This window comes from Mytilus galloprovincialis, chromosome 6 (genome assembly GCF_965363235.1).
Source record: "Mytilus galloprovincialis chromosome 6, xbMytGall1.hap1.1, whole genome shotgun sequence".
NCBI classification, from domain to species: Eukaryota; Metazoa; Mollusca; class Bivalvia; order Mytilida; family Mytilidae; genus Mytilus; species Mytilus galloprovincialis.
In genome coordinates this window covers 96,601,577-96,618,722 of record NC_134843.1, presented here as the reverse complement: position 1 = coordinate 96,618,722, position 17,146 = coordinate 96,601,577, and the positions used below count along the sequence as shown (strand labels likewise).

At 31.9% G+C, this 17,146-nt stretch overlaps 1 protein-coding gene across 1 annotated transcript in view; it reads right to left on the bottom strand.

Annotated features, from left to right (window-relative positions):
• Nucleotides 1-6,903: 6,903 nt before the first annotated feature.
• Nucleotides 6,904-17,146, bottom strand: part of LOC143080850 (uncharacterized) — a 57,909-nt gene continuing 47,666 nt past the window's right edge. The window contains 8 exon segments of the mRNA XM_076256918.1: nt 6,904-8,580; nt 8,672-8,746; nt 8,749-12,378; nt 13,253-13,390; nt 13,832-14,005; nt 15,138-15,262; nt 16,361-16,553; nt 16,979-17,121. Coding sequence (XP_076113033.1) covers nt 7,058-8,580; nt 8,672-8,746; nt 8,749-12,378; nt 13,253-13,390; nt 13,832-14,005; nt 15,138-15,262; nt 16,361-16,553; nt 16,979-17,121 — 6,001 coding nt within the window. The 3' untranslated portion in view covers nt 6,904-7,057.

The window sequence follows — 17,146 nt, the reverse complement described above, 5'->3', positions numbered from 1 at the left end:
TGCTAAATAAATAAATAAATAAATAATCTTTATTATAAGAGGATGATCCCATTAGTTAAAACTAATCCTCCTGAGAGTCCTCATACATTGCAGATCAACATAATTTGTTTTAATAGCCATATGTCTCCACTTTGTAAAAAAAAAAAAAAACACTTTAAAATTTGTGTTAGTTGCCAAACATTTGACTTTAAGAAGTAATAGCAAAGACTAGTCAGCTGGAGTCGGAATAGTGTATCCGAGAAAACTGATGCCTGTGGCTGTATACAGACTTGTCTTATGAGCTACCATATTAAAATTCTGCATGTCCTTTTATAATTCAAAGCCAGGTATACTTCTATCTCATATATTAGTTATCCTGAATATGCAAGTATAAATATGTGCTGCATGTCATTAATCATGAAAATCAGGCTACGGTCAGATGATACCTGCCACACAGACACATACACCAAATAAAGTTAATGTATGGCTTATATGGTGTATAGAAAACAGACCAAAACACAAAAAATTAACAATAAACAATGAAACATAAAAATGAGGTCAAGGTCAAATAAAACCTGCCAGTCTGACATGTACATGTTATATATTTCCATACACCAACTACAGTTGACCAATTGCAAATAGATTTAGAAAATAAACCCAAAAAACAAGAGTGCACTCACTGAAATGTTCACCTTCTTTACTAACCGTTGATATTTTGTTAATAGTCCTAAATATAAAGCTTTACTAAAACTATCACATAAACTTAACATGATCCAAGTAAATGAGGTCAAGGTCAGATAAACCAAATGGAAAATACATGAACACTTAATACAATCATTCATTACACTAAATAGAGTTTACCTATTGCTTATAGTTTCTAAGAAACACTTAACCAGAAAACTTTTTAACATTGACCAATGAACCACCAAAATTGGATCAAGGTCAGATCATACCTGCCAGATCGACATATAAATCCTAAAATATTTCCATACACCAAATATAGTTGACCTACTGCATATAGTATTAGATAAAAAGACCAAAACTCAAAAATTTACCTAGAGCTACTTAGCCATGAAAATGAGGTCAAGGTCAGATAAACCAAATGAGAAATACATGAACACTTAATACAATCATTCATTACACTAAATAGAGTTTACCTATTGCTTATAGTTTCTAAGAAACACTTAACCAAGAAAACTTAACATATTGACCAATGAACCACCAAAATGGGATCAAGGTCCGACCATACCTGCCAGATAGACATATAAATCATAAAATATTTCCATACACCAAATATAGTTGACCTACTGCATACAGTATTAGATAAAAACACCAAAACTAAAAAAATTACCTAGAGCTACTGATCCATGAAAATGAGGTCAAGGTCAGATGACACATTCCAGTTGGACATGTACACCTTACAATCATTCCATACATCAAATATAGTAGACCTATTGCATACTGTATACGAAAAACAGACCAAAACACAAACATTTAACTATAGCTACCGAACCATGAAAATGAGTTCAAGGTTAGATGACACCTGCCAGTTGGACATGTACGCCATAAAATCCTTCCATACACCAAATATACTAGACCCTTTGCTTATAGTATCTGAGATAAGGACTTGACCAACAAAACTTAACCATGTTCACTGATCCATGGAATGAGGTCAAGGTCAAATGAAAACAGTCTGATGGGCATGAGGATCTTGCAAGGTACGCACATACCAAATACAATTATCCTATTACTTATAATAAGAGAGAAATTAACATTACAAAAAATCAACTTTTTTTCATGTAGTAATTGATTCATGAAAATGAGGTCAAGGACACTGGACATGTGCCAGATGAAAACTTTGTAACATAAGGCATCTATATACAAAGTATGAAGCATCCAGTTCTTCCACTTTCTAAAATATAAAGCTTTTAATAAGTTAGTTACTGCAGCCTTAGCCATCACCACAGGACCACTATCCCCCTTTTGAGCTCTGCCACAAAAGTCACATGCTCAACAAAAACTTAATTTCTACCAATGAACCATAAAAATGAGGTCATGGTAAGATGACACCTGCCAGTTGAACATATACACCTTGCAATCATTCCATGCCCCAAATATAGCAGACCTGTTGCTTATTGTATTCGAGATAGATATAGACTTTATCACGAAAACCTAACCTTGTTCACTGATCGATGAGATGAGGTAAAGGACAGATGAAAACTGCCCGACGAGCATGAGGACCTCGTAAGGTATGCACATACTAAATATAGTTATCATATTACTCAAAATAAGAGAGAAATTAACAATACAAAAAATCTTCACTTTTTTTTCAAGTACTGCAAATTCAGAAATTATTGTTTTTATTATTGCGAAATTTTTTTTTTTGCATTTTGTAACTACATTTTCTGTAGCACAGGTTTCCAATATATAACACAATTTTTCCTGTACTATTTATGACACTGCTGTAAGAAATCTGTGACATACAACAACTGATATTAAGGATGTTTGCTTGTAATGTTTGGAATTTCTGCCAGATTTTTCAGAATCTTCTGGTTTTATTCATTTGAATACCTTAAAAAATTTTGCCCATAGATCCCCATTTTCTTTTTATGAATCTTTCACATGTATAATTATAAGCAATCTGTAAAAGTCTTATGAATTTTTAATTATTTTATTATAGTTTTTGAGAACTTTAACTTGTCAATAATAAAGCTATGAAAAGTCAAGAGAGAACATTTTCCCGCCAAAATTTCAATGACTTATATCACGAAAACAAGCACATTGACTTTTGGTTTTTTTATTAATCCCTTATCAATATATTCTAGTGATATGAAAAGTTTGTTATTTTGAAACTGAGTAGCAAACTTCCTCAAGTGAAGGAGACAATTTCTTTTTATCATGTTATGAGCCTGCCTTCAGTAACTGTGAGCATTGTTCATTTTGTAAAATTTGTTATTTTGTGTTTATGTTATTTTTGTTATATTCTGTTACTTCTTTTCATGTTCTGTTTTTTTACGGTACTAGTTTGTTTCTTCAAGTATGTTTTTTTTACCTACTGATCCAGATTTAAAAGAGGAGGGTTTGAGAATGCAAATACTAGCTTAACCATGTTATATTTGTGACTTTCCAAGTCATGCACATTGTCAGAAATTTTATTTTGTTGTATCTTATTTTATTCTATTTGTTTTTTAGGGAATTGAGTGTTAATGGCAGATCTATAATTGTTTTTGATAAATGGAAGTTTATGCACAACTTTTATTAACTCAAGACAACTTATAGCTGGACTGTTTGTTGTTGAAGCTATATGTTGCCTTTTAGATGTCTTTAGATTTTTCCTTGTTGGGTTGTTGTCACATAGACAAATACCACACATCTCCTATTATTTATGAAATGTCTTCTTTGCTTTTTTAAATAGTACATGCAACATCAAAATTGACTTTGTGTCTATATTTCTTTATAGATGTGTCTTTTATGTAAATGATGTAAGCAACAATAGGTCACGGTAAGGCATTTAACAATCAGTTAACACCATACAGTATACTGTAAAGTCAGAAATTATTGCATGCATTTATTATTGCAATTTTTTTATTTAAGACTTACATGCGATTTTAATAATTACGATTTTGAGAAAAATTCTGTTTAATTCATGTGAAATATTTCAAAATGCAGGTTTAAATTATTGCGTTTGTCGCATTTTTCGCATTAATAAAAACCTGGCATTAATTTCTGAATTTACAGTAGTCAGCTATAAAGGCCCCTAAAGACTTTGATTGTTGCCCTGTAATTGTGGTGTTGGCTAAAAATTTAAGAAAAAAGACATAAATGACTTTAGTACAAAGTTTACTGAGATGTATTACTTCACAGAAAACAATGATTATGTTTTATAAACATATGACAGAAATAAATATTATGCTATAAATCATTGATTACATTGTGTTGTTCTTACGTACATATAAGTGTGAAAGGAATTTCTAAAAATAATTTCAAAATCACTACCTATTTGAAAGTTGCAGTTGTCAATTACGAGGCGAAAGTATTTTCAGAAATATAGAGATGAGAAATGGTAGAAACATTTGTTAAAAGAAATGCAATAGGACAAAGATAGTATACTCTTGAAATTAAACAAGGGAGCTAACTCTAAGCTTCTAAACTAAATTTCATACTTTCAGTTACAAAAAAGTGGCATCACAAAAATTGGTTAATATCTAGACTCACCAAGTATATATTCAACAAGATTTTTATATTCCTTGAAATTTCTAAAGAATTCTAATTAGAAACCTATTCTATTTTCATTTAGACTATTTTCCTGAAAAAGCGAAAAGTAAAATGGATAACTGCAACTCTCAAAGTCATAATCATATGGTCAAAAATAAGTCATCCTGGGAATTTTTTTTTAATCAAGTGCAAATATCACTTGAAAAAGATGACTGACCTTTGTAGTGTAATTATAAAAATATTTAAGCAAATGTTTTACTGAGTAGACTTATTAATCAGCTAAGAAATTTTAATTAAAAATCTTGTTATTTTAAAAAATTCACAACATTCATACAAACTGCTATACATGATCACATAATATTTGGTTTTGGTCACAGAAACTGCATCTGGGATCATAACTTATTATGATGTTAAGATGAATTTCATACTGCATATAAATAAAAGAATGTACAAAGATACATATTGCACAGAAAGGTTCCATATCACTGGCACATAACATTTACTGGTCTAACAACAACACAACACAAGAACAGAGAAACTAAATTATTATTTGAAATTGCTGTGGATTTATTAATATTCTTTGGGGAAACCAATTTTCGTGGATTTAATGAGAATGTCAACAACATGTCTAAATCTTCGGCAAAATATTGATTTTTTAAAGATCTTAATGAACTTTGGCAAAACCATGAAATAAAATATCCATGAAAAGACATTTGTTCCTCAATCCATGTGGTAAGCACATAAATAAATCAGCAGTAAGGTAAAGTTAACTTTTATGGTTATAATTAAGTAGAATATGCCATTTTGATTTAAGGAATTATTATCATTTTAATAACTATCAAAATCTGAGCAATGTCAAAATGACATATTTAAAAACTTTGAATCTTACTGTCATGGAAATGCATACTTGACCATCTTGACTATTATTCTACATGTAGTTTTACTACAAGAAGAATAAAATATCATGAAAACAGATTATTTTTATTTAATTATGTATGTTGAAAATTTTGTTGAATGAAACTTAAAAACTTAAAATGCAACAGGTAGTTTTTGGTTCATGCTTTGACATGTTTACAGTAAAAAATAGGACAATTTTTTGGAAAAAAATTAAGAAATTTGCATATCAATTTCATTGGCAGTATTGAATTCCAAGGTTACTTGTGATTATCAAATAAAATCCTTTCACTCAAAAGCTCCATAGATTCAAGATTTATCTATTCTCAAAATGAATGCTCCTTATCGCATTATCTCTTCAAACCTGCTGGGGAGGATATTTTCAATTAAATAATCAGTCTTCACCTATTTCATAATATTACCATCATTTATGGCTCCCGAGTTCAAAGTCAATTTTAGTGTAAAAAGTTTCCTTAGTTATAGTACCAGGACATTTCAATTTTCTCAACAAATGTTTAGTAATTTATAGATGTAAAATGCAAAATTAGATGCCTTTATTCTACATATTATAATAACTTATACAATTTGTTTTAAAAAATGAACTTACATTGCCCTAATAATTACCAACCAGCATGTTTGCTACTGAAATATTTTTTTTCTGCCATTTTTACAATAAAAAGCATGCTTAATATTATAAATATTTTATAAAACAATATTTTTAATGTTAGTCAGAAAATAAGATAAAGCATTCTAGGCAATATTTCTTAATCTCTAGCATCAGCCATTACTTTCCCTAAACTTTTAACATTTAATTAATTGATTATTTCAAAGAAAGCTTACTTTTGTCTATGTAAATTAAATGCTGTTGGACAATAGAAAATTCAAATGGACTTTTATTTTGACTGGCTTATGAAAAAACACAAAAAGTAATAGAAAATAAAAAAGTAACACATATTTTTGAGGGAGAGAATATACTTCTTTTAGGGTTTTATATAATTGAATTTTATCATGCTCTATACAAGATTTTAAAAATTAAAGATTTTATCAAGAAATTATTAAATACATTAGTTTAAAATACTACTGGCTTGAAGAGATTGTTGACAACAAAGGTGGGAGGACACAGAAAAATACAGGTATTGATATACCCTGTTTATATGGAAATAAATATTTTATAATATACATGTACCTTGACAATATATACATTATGTTCAATGTTATTCATTAGTTAGTTAATTAATGGCACATCAACATGAAAACTAACATAACAAGCTGGTATTTGACTAGAAATATTAACACACACACACACACGTATATATAAAATAACAGTAACAATTGTGTATGTATAAAAATAAATGATGCCATAAGCACTAACGTTTGTGATAGCTATAACTGATTGAATTAACTTCATTCTAACACCATAACAACTTGTCTATGGAAAAATATCTAGAACTAATGCAATTTGCTGATTTCAAAAAAAATTCTCAGAGGTTATTATAACATATATGGTTTGTCTATCTTTGGAATAATATATAAAATCAAGTAATCTATTTTAAAGTAATTGTAAAAAAAAATATAAAATCAATTTTAAATTGTCATTATCAAATATCTTTTCAAGATCATATTTTTAATTTGTTGTGTTACCATTATTTTTTTCACAAAAACTGAACAACAATTGTATCATCAATTTTATGGGAGTTAATATATCAAATAGTATGTATAAAAAAACAGTAAAAAAGACAAAATATTTTTTGGCAGGAATAATAATCAGCTGTAAAATAAATGCCATTCCTGTAGAAAGAGTTTTATAATGACATGAATGAAAAAGAAAATTGAAAAGTCTTAAAAAAGAAAAAAAACCAACAAAAACTGGAATTTATAAAAATGATGTCGGTTGACTAGATGCCAGTTGCAATGATAACAAAGTGACAATCTTATACAGAAAATAATGAGAGCTAATGAAAAATAAACATCATTGCTTAGCACCATAGAATGGTTTTGGACCAAGTCTAACTGGATGTGGTCTAACGAGACCTTCTAAATGTGAACTAGATGAAGGAATCTCTAAACTATGTCTAAATGTTTCATTTCTACGAGATTCGGTTTGACAATAATTTGGCGATTCACTTCTCACTCTGGGACAATGTCTTAACTGAGAAGTTGCAAGAAGCTCTTCTTGCATATTTTCTTCTTGTTTACCAGTTTTTTCTTCAAAAAATTGCATCAATTCTTTAATACTTCCTCTTCTTTCGACTTTTCTTGAACTTGTATTTTCCCGTAAACTTGTATTTTCCAAGCCATTAATAGGTAATGTTATAGACTGGCTCAATCGATTTTGTGTTTCACTAGTGATAACAGTTTCAGTCTGAGCGATTGTTGGTGAAGTAACGGTAACATGTGTCGTTTCACTATTTTCACTAAAGCTAACATGTCTGACACTTTTAGGAGATCCTGCCTCTGACTTTTGTCTTACAAATCTCAGAGACAGATCAACATTTCTTTGGCTCTGCGGAGATCTATTTCCTCTCGAAAATTCATCAGGTCGTAATACTTTAGGGGAATTTCTTAATGATTTCGGTGAACCATCCACAACCGTTTTTGGAGAAGTTCTAGCACTACTAAATCTTATTGTCATTTCAGCTTCTGACATTGCTGATTCACTTGAAGCCCTTCCACGGGAGCTTCCACGATGTTTAGGTGGCTTACCAAAGTTTGTAATTCCTATCGTTACTTTTTCTATTTTCTTCGGACGGAACTCATATCCTAAATCTGTGGAAATACTTCTTCTACTCCCTGGCGTTTGCCACAATTGTCCAGAAACTCGACTAGAAAACGAATTACTACCAGAATCAGAAAGATCACTAGAGTATTGCTCTGTCTGTGAGTATGACCTCTGACTCGTAAATCCAAATTTTGCCTGTTTTATTCTTTCACTGTTATAATTTTCATGTCTAAAACACACATTTGAATTAGTAACTTCAGAACTATTATTGGCATTGTCATTTTCAAATTTTTCTTTCAAGCTGTGAAGTTTTGTTGATTGATGAGATTGAGTAAACTGATCATCTTCCTCTTCCGGAAGAAAATCCTCATGACGTGACGATGCCATTTCTAATGCAGATTCATCCAACGATGATCGACTAGGAGTCTCTGATAAGAATGTCAATGGCATATTCTGTAACTCACGAGGATCTTGATGTTTAACATTATGTTGCACAGTAACCGTAATATCTGATTTACTTTTAATTTTATTGTGATCTACGAAAACATCATCACTTGTGTCTTCATCACACGAGTCCATCACCACACACTCAGTTTTATAATAATCAACACTATAGGCTTTGTGTAATGGTGGTTTTGAGAATGATTTAGGAATTGCTGTAGGCGGACTATTTGTTTTTGTTTGAAGTGGCAGTTTACGTTTGACCACCACATCTCTGTATTCCTCAATATATTCTGGACTAGGAGGAGCAAGTTCTGGTAAGTCAGATTTTTCTTTTTTCATTTCCACTTGTCCACTTGATGGCGACACTAGTCTCATGTTTTCTAATCCTGTATTTCGGATGGCATCCTTTTGAGGTGAGACCAACTGATGAGACACACCCACCACTTCTGCTTGCAGTATTCCTGGACCTTGGCTTTGTAAATTGTCTGGATTCTTTTTGAGAGACATGCTTAATTCTAAATCTGCATTTATGGCATTCTGAGCGGCTTCCTCAGAATTATCCAGTTTTTGAATGACCTGAGGTGAAGCATGAATGATTGGACCTTGTGACAGAAAATGTACTGTTGCCACTGGATACTGATATGGATCATCAGAGAAATGGGTTTCTATTTCCATTAAGTGGACATTTTGTGGAGGACTTCTTGTATTGCTATAAGGATCTTGCATTTTATCGAAAGTTTCTGGAATGTTTCCACTATTTTGTTCACGCTCTGCTTTTAACCTTTCCTGAATTTTTTCTCTCATCTCATTGGACAAATTTTGATGCGTTGGAATTCCAAAACAACTTTCATTAAAATCAATGTCATCTATCACAGAATTAAAGGGCATGACTTCTGCCATGATCTGCTGGTCATTCAAGTACGGTCCATCAATTGCAGTCTCCATAGGAGCATCCATTTTACTTCCTTTATGACAAGTCTGACTACTTGCCATTACAGGATAGGAAGGTGGAAGAGTTACTCCCCTTGTTACAGATGGAGCAACATTTTTGTTGTCTATAGCACTTTTTGATTTGTCAAACTTAGTTCGTAGCACTTTACCAAAGTCAGTTGGTTCATATTCAATGTTACTCGGTTCAGAATTAGCACTTGAAGATGTATTACTTGAAGTGTCTTGAGTAACGATAGTGGAGTGTTTAATCTGTGGTATATTTGATTCAGTCTGACAACGTTTTATCATTGGCTTCTCCAATGTCAAAGTCTGTTGATCAGTACTACATTCAGGAGTTCGTTGTCGAACTCTTGGTTCGAATTCCTCAAGACGTTCCATTGCTGCTATAGTTGAAGACCTTCTTAGTGTTCTTTCACCTTCAAATCCATAATTTTTGTTTATTCTTTCTGACAGTTTTTGAATAGAAGGTCTTTCCATTTCAATTTTAGTTTCTAAATTTTGTATTTCATTCAATTTCTCTCCATGGCTACCTAACCTACAAACATCTCCTGTGGGAGCTAACTGAGTTCTCCATTGTTCATTAAAATTTGACAAATCATGTAACTTTTTATCAAATGGCACTTCATCAGGACTTTCAATACTATGCTGATGACCTGCATGGGGAGGTATTCTTGCTACTTTTTGAGATTTCGGAGACTGACCATCTTTTTTCGTTACAGACACAAAATCTTGATTCAATCCAGCTAAATCTTCCCATCTTGGTTGTTGCCTAGGTGACCTTGGACTTTGAACAACAGCATTTTCACCATCGACCATCTGACTTGTTTGAAATAATAACTTTTCAAAATGCCTTTCAGCTGATTCTTTCCTTTCTGAATGTCCATTCTGAAATAATGTCTCATCAATTGCAGTTTCTAGTCTTTGGGGATCAGTAAGGGGATCAGTAAAATGATCTTTTATTAAAAGCTTAGCTGGTGGAGGACTCTTTGGCAGGTTTGGTGATGTGTTTGCAGGTCCTGTGTAAATAGGATTTTGAACAAATCTCCTTGATGGAGGACTGGTGGGGTCTTGTGGGGTTCTGATTTTATTTGGTCTGTGTGCTGTTGGACTTGCGTAAGATAAGTCCTCTTGAGATGGTGTGCGTATTTTATTTGGTCGGTTTGTAATGGGACTTCCATGATAAAGTTCTTCCTGTGATGGTGTTCGTACTTTGCTTGGTCGATGAGAAATGGATGGACTACCATGAGAAACTTCATCCTTATTTAATCTTTGAATTGCTGATGGACTGTGGGGACTGTATTGAACATTTTCTTGAGAAGGAGTACGAACATTCATTAATCTCTGAGCTATAGGTGGACTGTTTGTAGGTGTTGTATGTTCACCATCAGACCTATCATTATTTTTCCATCGTGACGTCCTTTCACTCAATGGACTAACAATCTTCCTACGATATTCACTTGGACTGATATCAGACATTGGACTAGCTAAACTAGAGGCAGTTGAGTGACGTTTTGAAGATTGATTAGATCTTGCCTGTTTGGTGAAAAATTCAAAATCCTCTTCAGACATGTCTATTTTATGTCCAGTTTCAGCTTTGTAACTTTCAAAATTAATCATATCTTCATCAGACAGGCCAAAGTGGACCTTTTCTGAAGTTTCTGTCCTTATATTTGTTTGATGAATACCAATTGACGATTCCTTAGTATGTTCAATTAATAAGTCACCATCAATATTTGTTTCCAGTTTAGTTTGTGCAATATGTGTAGGTCTTACAGCCTTTCTGACTAACTGTGGTGTTTCAACAACCTGGATTTCTGCTCCAGGTCGATCTGTGTAGGCATGAGATTCAAGATTATCACTACTGTTAGACTGACGTTTAATTGTATCGACAGAACTTGATGAGAAATCAAATGAGTCATTCATTGACCCCTGTTCAACACTTTCTTTTTTCCCTTTTCCTTTATCAGATTCATTCTTAAACGCTTTGTCAATCTGAGCATTTATTTCCTTCAGCGTTCGTGTCAAAGGGGATTCGGTATCATTTAAACTGTCCAATGAAGCACTTCTACGACCTTTCTTTTGCACTTTAGCTGCATCATCGCTTTGACTTACACTGAAGCTTTCCACAGATGTTGAGAGTTCACTTATCGTCACTGATGACAATAAATCAGTCTGACTGCCTGAAGTCAAATTTTCTAGAGATTTTTGAATGTCTGAAGGAACACTGAGACATTTTGACATTTTAGATGAGAATGGTGGTGAAACAGAAGTTGGCTGGGGATGAAGATTATCATACTCTTCCTCCTCATAAGAATGTGTTTTATAAACTACAGATTTGGATGTTGATGTCGTCCTCGACTCAAAATGTTGAAAATCCGATGAAGAAAATGGTGAATCTAGATTATCATAACCACCAGGAGACACATCTGACCTTGAATGTCCTGTGTCATTTAAATTGTCCTGAAGATTGGGAAACTTTGGCAGTGACTCTTTGGCAAGTTTTGATTTCTCATCATCTGAAAGCAGTTCAGAAAAATCTGATTTGTGTGGTGAATAAAATCCTGATGGCGCTTCATCAGGCGATGTAGCAGGTGAAGTGTTCATCCAATTTTTACGTTTGGCTCCAGGACTCTCTGGAAGATTTCCTATAGACTGAACATTTTGTTTACTTTTTGTCGAATGTTTATCTTTAGATGTTTCTTTAAGTTTTTCAGCACTAGGAGATAATGGAAGTTTCCTTTCCTCAGAAGAACGTTGTTTATTGTCTAAATTTTTTGTACTAGTTGAATTAAAAACAGTTGCATCATCAACATGAAGGACAAACTTTTCTTTATCCTTATCCCCTATTGATTCCAATCGACTACGTGAACCAATTACTTTTGTTTCTTCATTTTTTAAACTTTTTGCCACTTTTTGCACTAATTTCTCACGATTTTCCTTTTCAAAATTACTTTCATTTTTCCTACGTAATTTTTCACTTTGAGCGATAGGTTTTGTAACCACCTTCTTTTCCTTGGGTGGTGGTAAATCTTTTTCTTTTCTTGGTGTAGATGATCCTGATGGGGTTCTGCGGTGAGTTGGTTTTCTTTTTTCCTCTCCTCGTACAAAGGATTGCTTCCTTTCTGTTTTCCTTTCTTTCCTAGCCTCCATACCACTATCAATTGATGAACTGGAATCTGGAATACAAAAGACATTTTATAGTTAATACTTTCATCAATGTATTTCTGTTCATTAAGTCAAATGTAACTGGTTATATAGGTATTACACATTTGTGGGAATATAAATCAGATGGAAAAAATATCACGCATCTTTATTTACTTTTCACTTTTTTTCTTTTTTTTATTCCCCTTATACCGTACTTTGTTGCAAATGTTTTCTCCCCACAAAGGAAGCATCATAATAGGGACGAAATAAACTCAACATTTAACATCATCAAATTATTTTCTCTAGCCAAACTTGTGCTTACTTGACAGGAAGGCCTTTTCAGCATTTTTTTCTCCTCAGAAAAATCATATTTTGTGTGCATTCATGAATAACTGGTAGAGAGTTATTCATATTTAAATAGGTATTCAAGATAGATTTGGATACAATCGATGGCTCTTTCACAATACATCTTGAGATCAAAACTGATCGTAAATTTTTCTTAAATGTTCATGACTAAAAAACTTATTTTAAATGATTTTTTGTGAATAGTCACAGGAACACTTATATATTGGTAATGGAAACTATTTGATACACTGCAACTTGTTTAAACCAAATCGCTATCGGATAGAAATTGATGTCTGAATAACACAAAGTGTTCAATTTACTCAGGTAAAATTAATAAGGAATTTTTTCACAATACACTGTCAGTGACATTGGGATGATGACACCATCGAAATTTTACTCTACTTAACCTAGAAAACACACCTTTTAAAACGAGATGTGAGAGATTGAAAATTTAAAAAATTATTTGAGAAATCATAAGGCATATTTCATGATAATGAAATAATATACTTTGAGATTTAATTTATTGTCCATTTATTAATCAAGATAAACAAGAACACTTACCATCAACCATTTCTACATCAATAGGGACTTCTCGTGACCCAGGTTCTATAAAACTAGGATATTCATCATTCATTAAACATCTAGGTGACTCTGTGGAAGCAGATCTTTTGTGTTTAGTTCTGGGAGACATTTCTTCATCTGCAAATTTAAGAATCATATGTTAATTTAAATTTCTTATTATCAGACTCTCAGAAGACTAAGTACCACAAAAAATTACCTAACATTCTATTTTGGCCTTAAAAATCACTCACTGACTTTCTGTTTTTGGTCAAATTATCAACCTTTTTATTGGTCAAATATTTGGCAAAAATATTCTACATTGACATTCTATTTTGACCTCGTTTATCTCTCAGGAACGTTCTATTTTGGGTTTTAAATCCCATCGACATTTCTGAATTTAATTTTTTGGGCGATTAAAGTTAGATCACTCACTGCTTTTCTAATTTAGCCTAATAAATCACTGACTGACATTCTATTTTGACCAAATCAATCAATTAACTAACCAACTCAACCAATTTATCAATTTTCTAATTTCAACAAAAATAATATTGTGTACATTAACCAGATAGTCGAGTTTACCTGAACAAGAATTAATTCTAGGAAAATCATCAAAGTGACGTGAGAGTCTATGTTCTCTGTTTGGTAGATTAATCAGAGATTCAGCACTTTTAGCTACACGTAATCGTCTTCGCTTCCAGTTATGGACATCTTCCTCGGTGATGGCTTTCCTTTCCAAGTCCATTAATACATCTTCTAAAAATGTAAAATAATTAAATATTATTTATATTGGCAGGTATTTTATCTATTATTTCAGTGAACGAAAATATCAATGCTAAACAAAATATGTGAAAACTTATACAGTAAAATGTAACTTAAATGGTTTAATTTTTTTTGTAAATTCAGCCATGTTATTAATCCATTATTACATTGGTTGCTAGAATAGCCAATAATTTCATGTGTGCAATAAATCTGATAATTTCACTCCTCAGAGGTCATACAACAATAGGTGTTATCAAATCATCAGTGATGTTTCATCAAAACAATTGAGGATGCATAGAAAAGACATAGTTATTTCCTGTCATTTTCTACTTTTTATCATCTAATATAAAAAAGAATAACTAATCCAAAGGTTAAAATATCAAAAAATATTCAACTCTTGACAGAACTACACTGATAATTAACTCCTGGGCTATGTACATACTCAACTCTTGACAGAACTACACTGACAATTAACTCCTGGGCTATGTACATACTCAACTCTTGACAGAACTACACTGATAATTAACTCTTGGGCTATGTACATACTCAACTATTGACAGAACTACACTGATAATTAACTCCTGGGCTATGTACATTCTTAAATAAATGTGCTATTCATTCACTCGTTGAATATTTTTCTATACTTGAATTATTGAATAATTATTTTTATAAATAATTTTTTTCAAATATTTATTTTAATTACACATCAAATATAAACTCTGACAACATTTCTCTGTTTTATATGATAATATTGTAAATGATGACAACCTCTACTGGCCCCGGCATCTTTATCCATGTTTGAAGTGTAATATTTAAAATATTTTTATACAAACAATAAACCAAATGAAGTTTCAATTTTTGCTTAACAAGTAGGCAGTATTTTATGTTGACCTTGGACCCTAATTCAACTTTCAAAGTGATAAGCAAATGAATTATAAATTATATAAATCATATTTTTCATTTTTAGGAATTAGAAAATAGGTTGTTCATTTGTATTTTTTATCTGATATCAAATTTTAAGAAAACGATTCCATTTTACAATTCCTTGTCATGTACCAAAGAATTGTAAACGATCTGATTCCACTTCTGTAAAGTCTATGTATTGTCAAGCAGGCAGCGGTATTACCTTTACCTCCTTTTAGTTTGATGCTTCCTCTCCCTGATGATCGTGTAAAAATGGACCGCCAACTCCCTGGGGACTTTTTACCCTTCAAGTTTGAAGTAGTATTGTCTCTCAGAGGCATTCTTTTCCTGAAACATAAATGACACTCAAATATATGTCAAATTAATTAATTTCTTTTTTTTTTGCAAAATCTTTTCAGTTTAAATCAGTGACATTATTGCATAGAACACATTCCCTGTGATGCCATTATTACATTTCATACCAAAAGAAGTTATGGCTTTGATGTATGCAGTCCCATTAGTGACCCTACAAACATCTTCTCTAAATCGCATTTTAAAGATTTATAGATATAGGAAGATGTGGTATGAGAGCCAATGAGACAACTCTCCATCCAAGTCACAATTTATAAAAGTAAACCATTATAGGTCAAAGTACGGTCTTCAACACGGAGACTTGGCTGACACAGAACAGCAAGCTATAAAGGGCCCCAAAAATTACTAGTGTAATGATGTAACTTGTATGATGGCATCATACAAGTAATTACTTGTACAAAATGTTTGTACAAGTAATAACATGTACAAAATAAAAACATGTACACGACATATATAAAAAGCGAGAAACACTAATGAACCACATCAACAAACAACAACTACTAAACATCAGAATCATGACTTAGGACAGATGCAAACAATTGCAGTGGGTTTAAATTTTTTAATGGTACCAAACCTTATCTGAATAATAATGTAACATCACAACATAGAAAGACACAATTATATTTTGGTTTGATTGTTGTCATAATGTATATTTCAGATTTTTTTGTTGTAATGTAAATTTCAGATTTTGTTTTCGTACTGTAAATTTCAGATTTTGTTGTCATACTGTAAATTTCAGATTTTGTTGTTGTACTGTATATTTCAGATTTTGTTGTCGTACTGTATATTACAGATTTTGTTGTCGTACTGTATATTTCAGGTCTACCTTTATTTATGTTCACTATAAATCAATATTAGCTCATATTTAATAGCATTCAAAATGTGAGAAAAGGTCATTATTACATCTTGTTCCTTAGAAATGTTTTTTGTTCTACAAGTCTGATCTCTTAGGTGTATTAACATCTAAACATAAGGGTTTGCCTGCACAATAATCTGTTATATCTACTTAACATGCAATGAAATTATTGCCATTGGACATTAAGTAAATAAACAACAATCAAAAGTTAGTCTTACTTGTATCCAGGAAGGTCTATAACTGTGTGATATTTGGAAGGAAGTTTGTCTGGACCACCGCCTACATTTATATACTTGTGTGGTGCAGGACGAAGACTTGCAGACAGTGCTCTCTCCCTTGCTTCCTCTAACGTAATAAGTTTTGTTGGTGTAGAAATGGCTAATGACTTTGGTCTAGGTTTTTTTCGAGACTCTGAAAGAAAAACATATTTTTGACTGAATATGTATATCTACCTATCTAATACTATTTTAATTGTTAATCGATGTGTTTTCTGTTTTCTTGGGTTGTTTTTTTGTCAAATAAATATTCTAATTTCTTTCTTTTGCAAGTTTGATTAATTCAAACATCTTATAATGTGTATACATTTTTTCTTCCCCTATATTTATAGAATTTTCAAAATCAATTCATCAATTTTTTTTTTAAATTTCATAGTAAAGGTCATCATTCTCAAAAATAAAAAAGCATGAAAATTTGAAGTTTAAAACTTAAACATGATATATAAAAAGATAGTAGACTTTTAGCATATAACACTACAGTTTGTGTTCTATTGGATACAGACCTTATGTGTATCATTATGTTGAAATTTATCGTAACTCATTAAATTAAGAGATATTTACGTGTAAACTCTGGAGAACTATAAGATGGTAATTTGTCACTAAATATGAGATCAGCATAAACAATGAGACATTCTGTAACCACAGCCTGGATCCCCACACCTTGTAAAGCTGCTGCCCCTCCACCGGATTCCAGTTCTTTAGACCTGTTTAATTAAATGACACAAAATC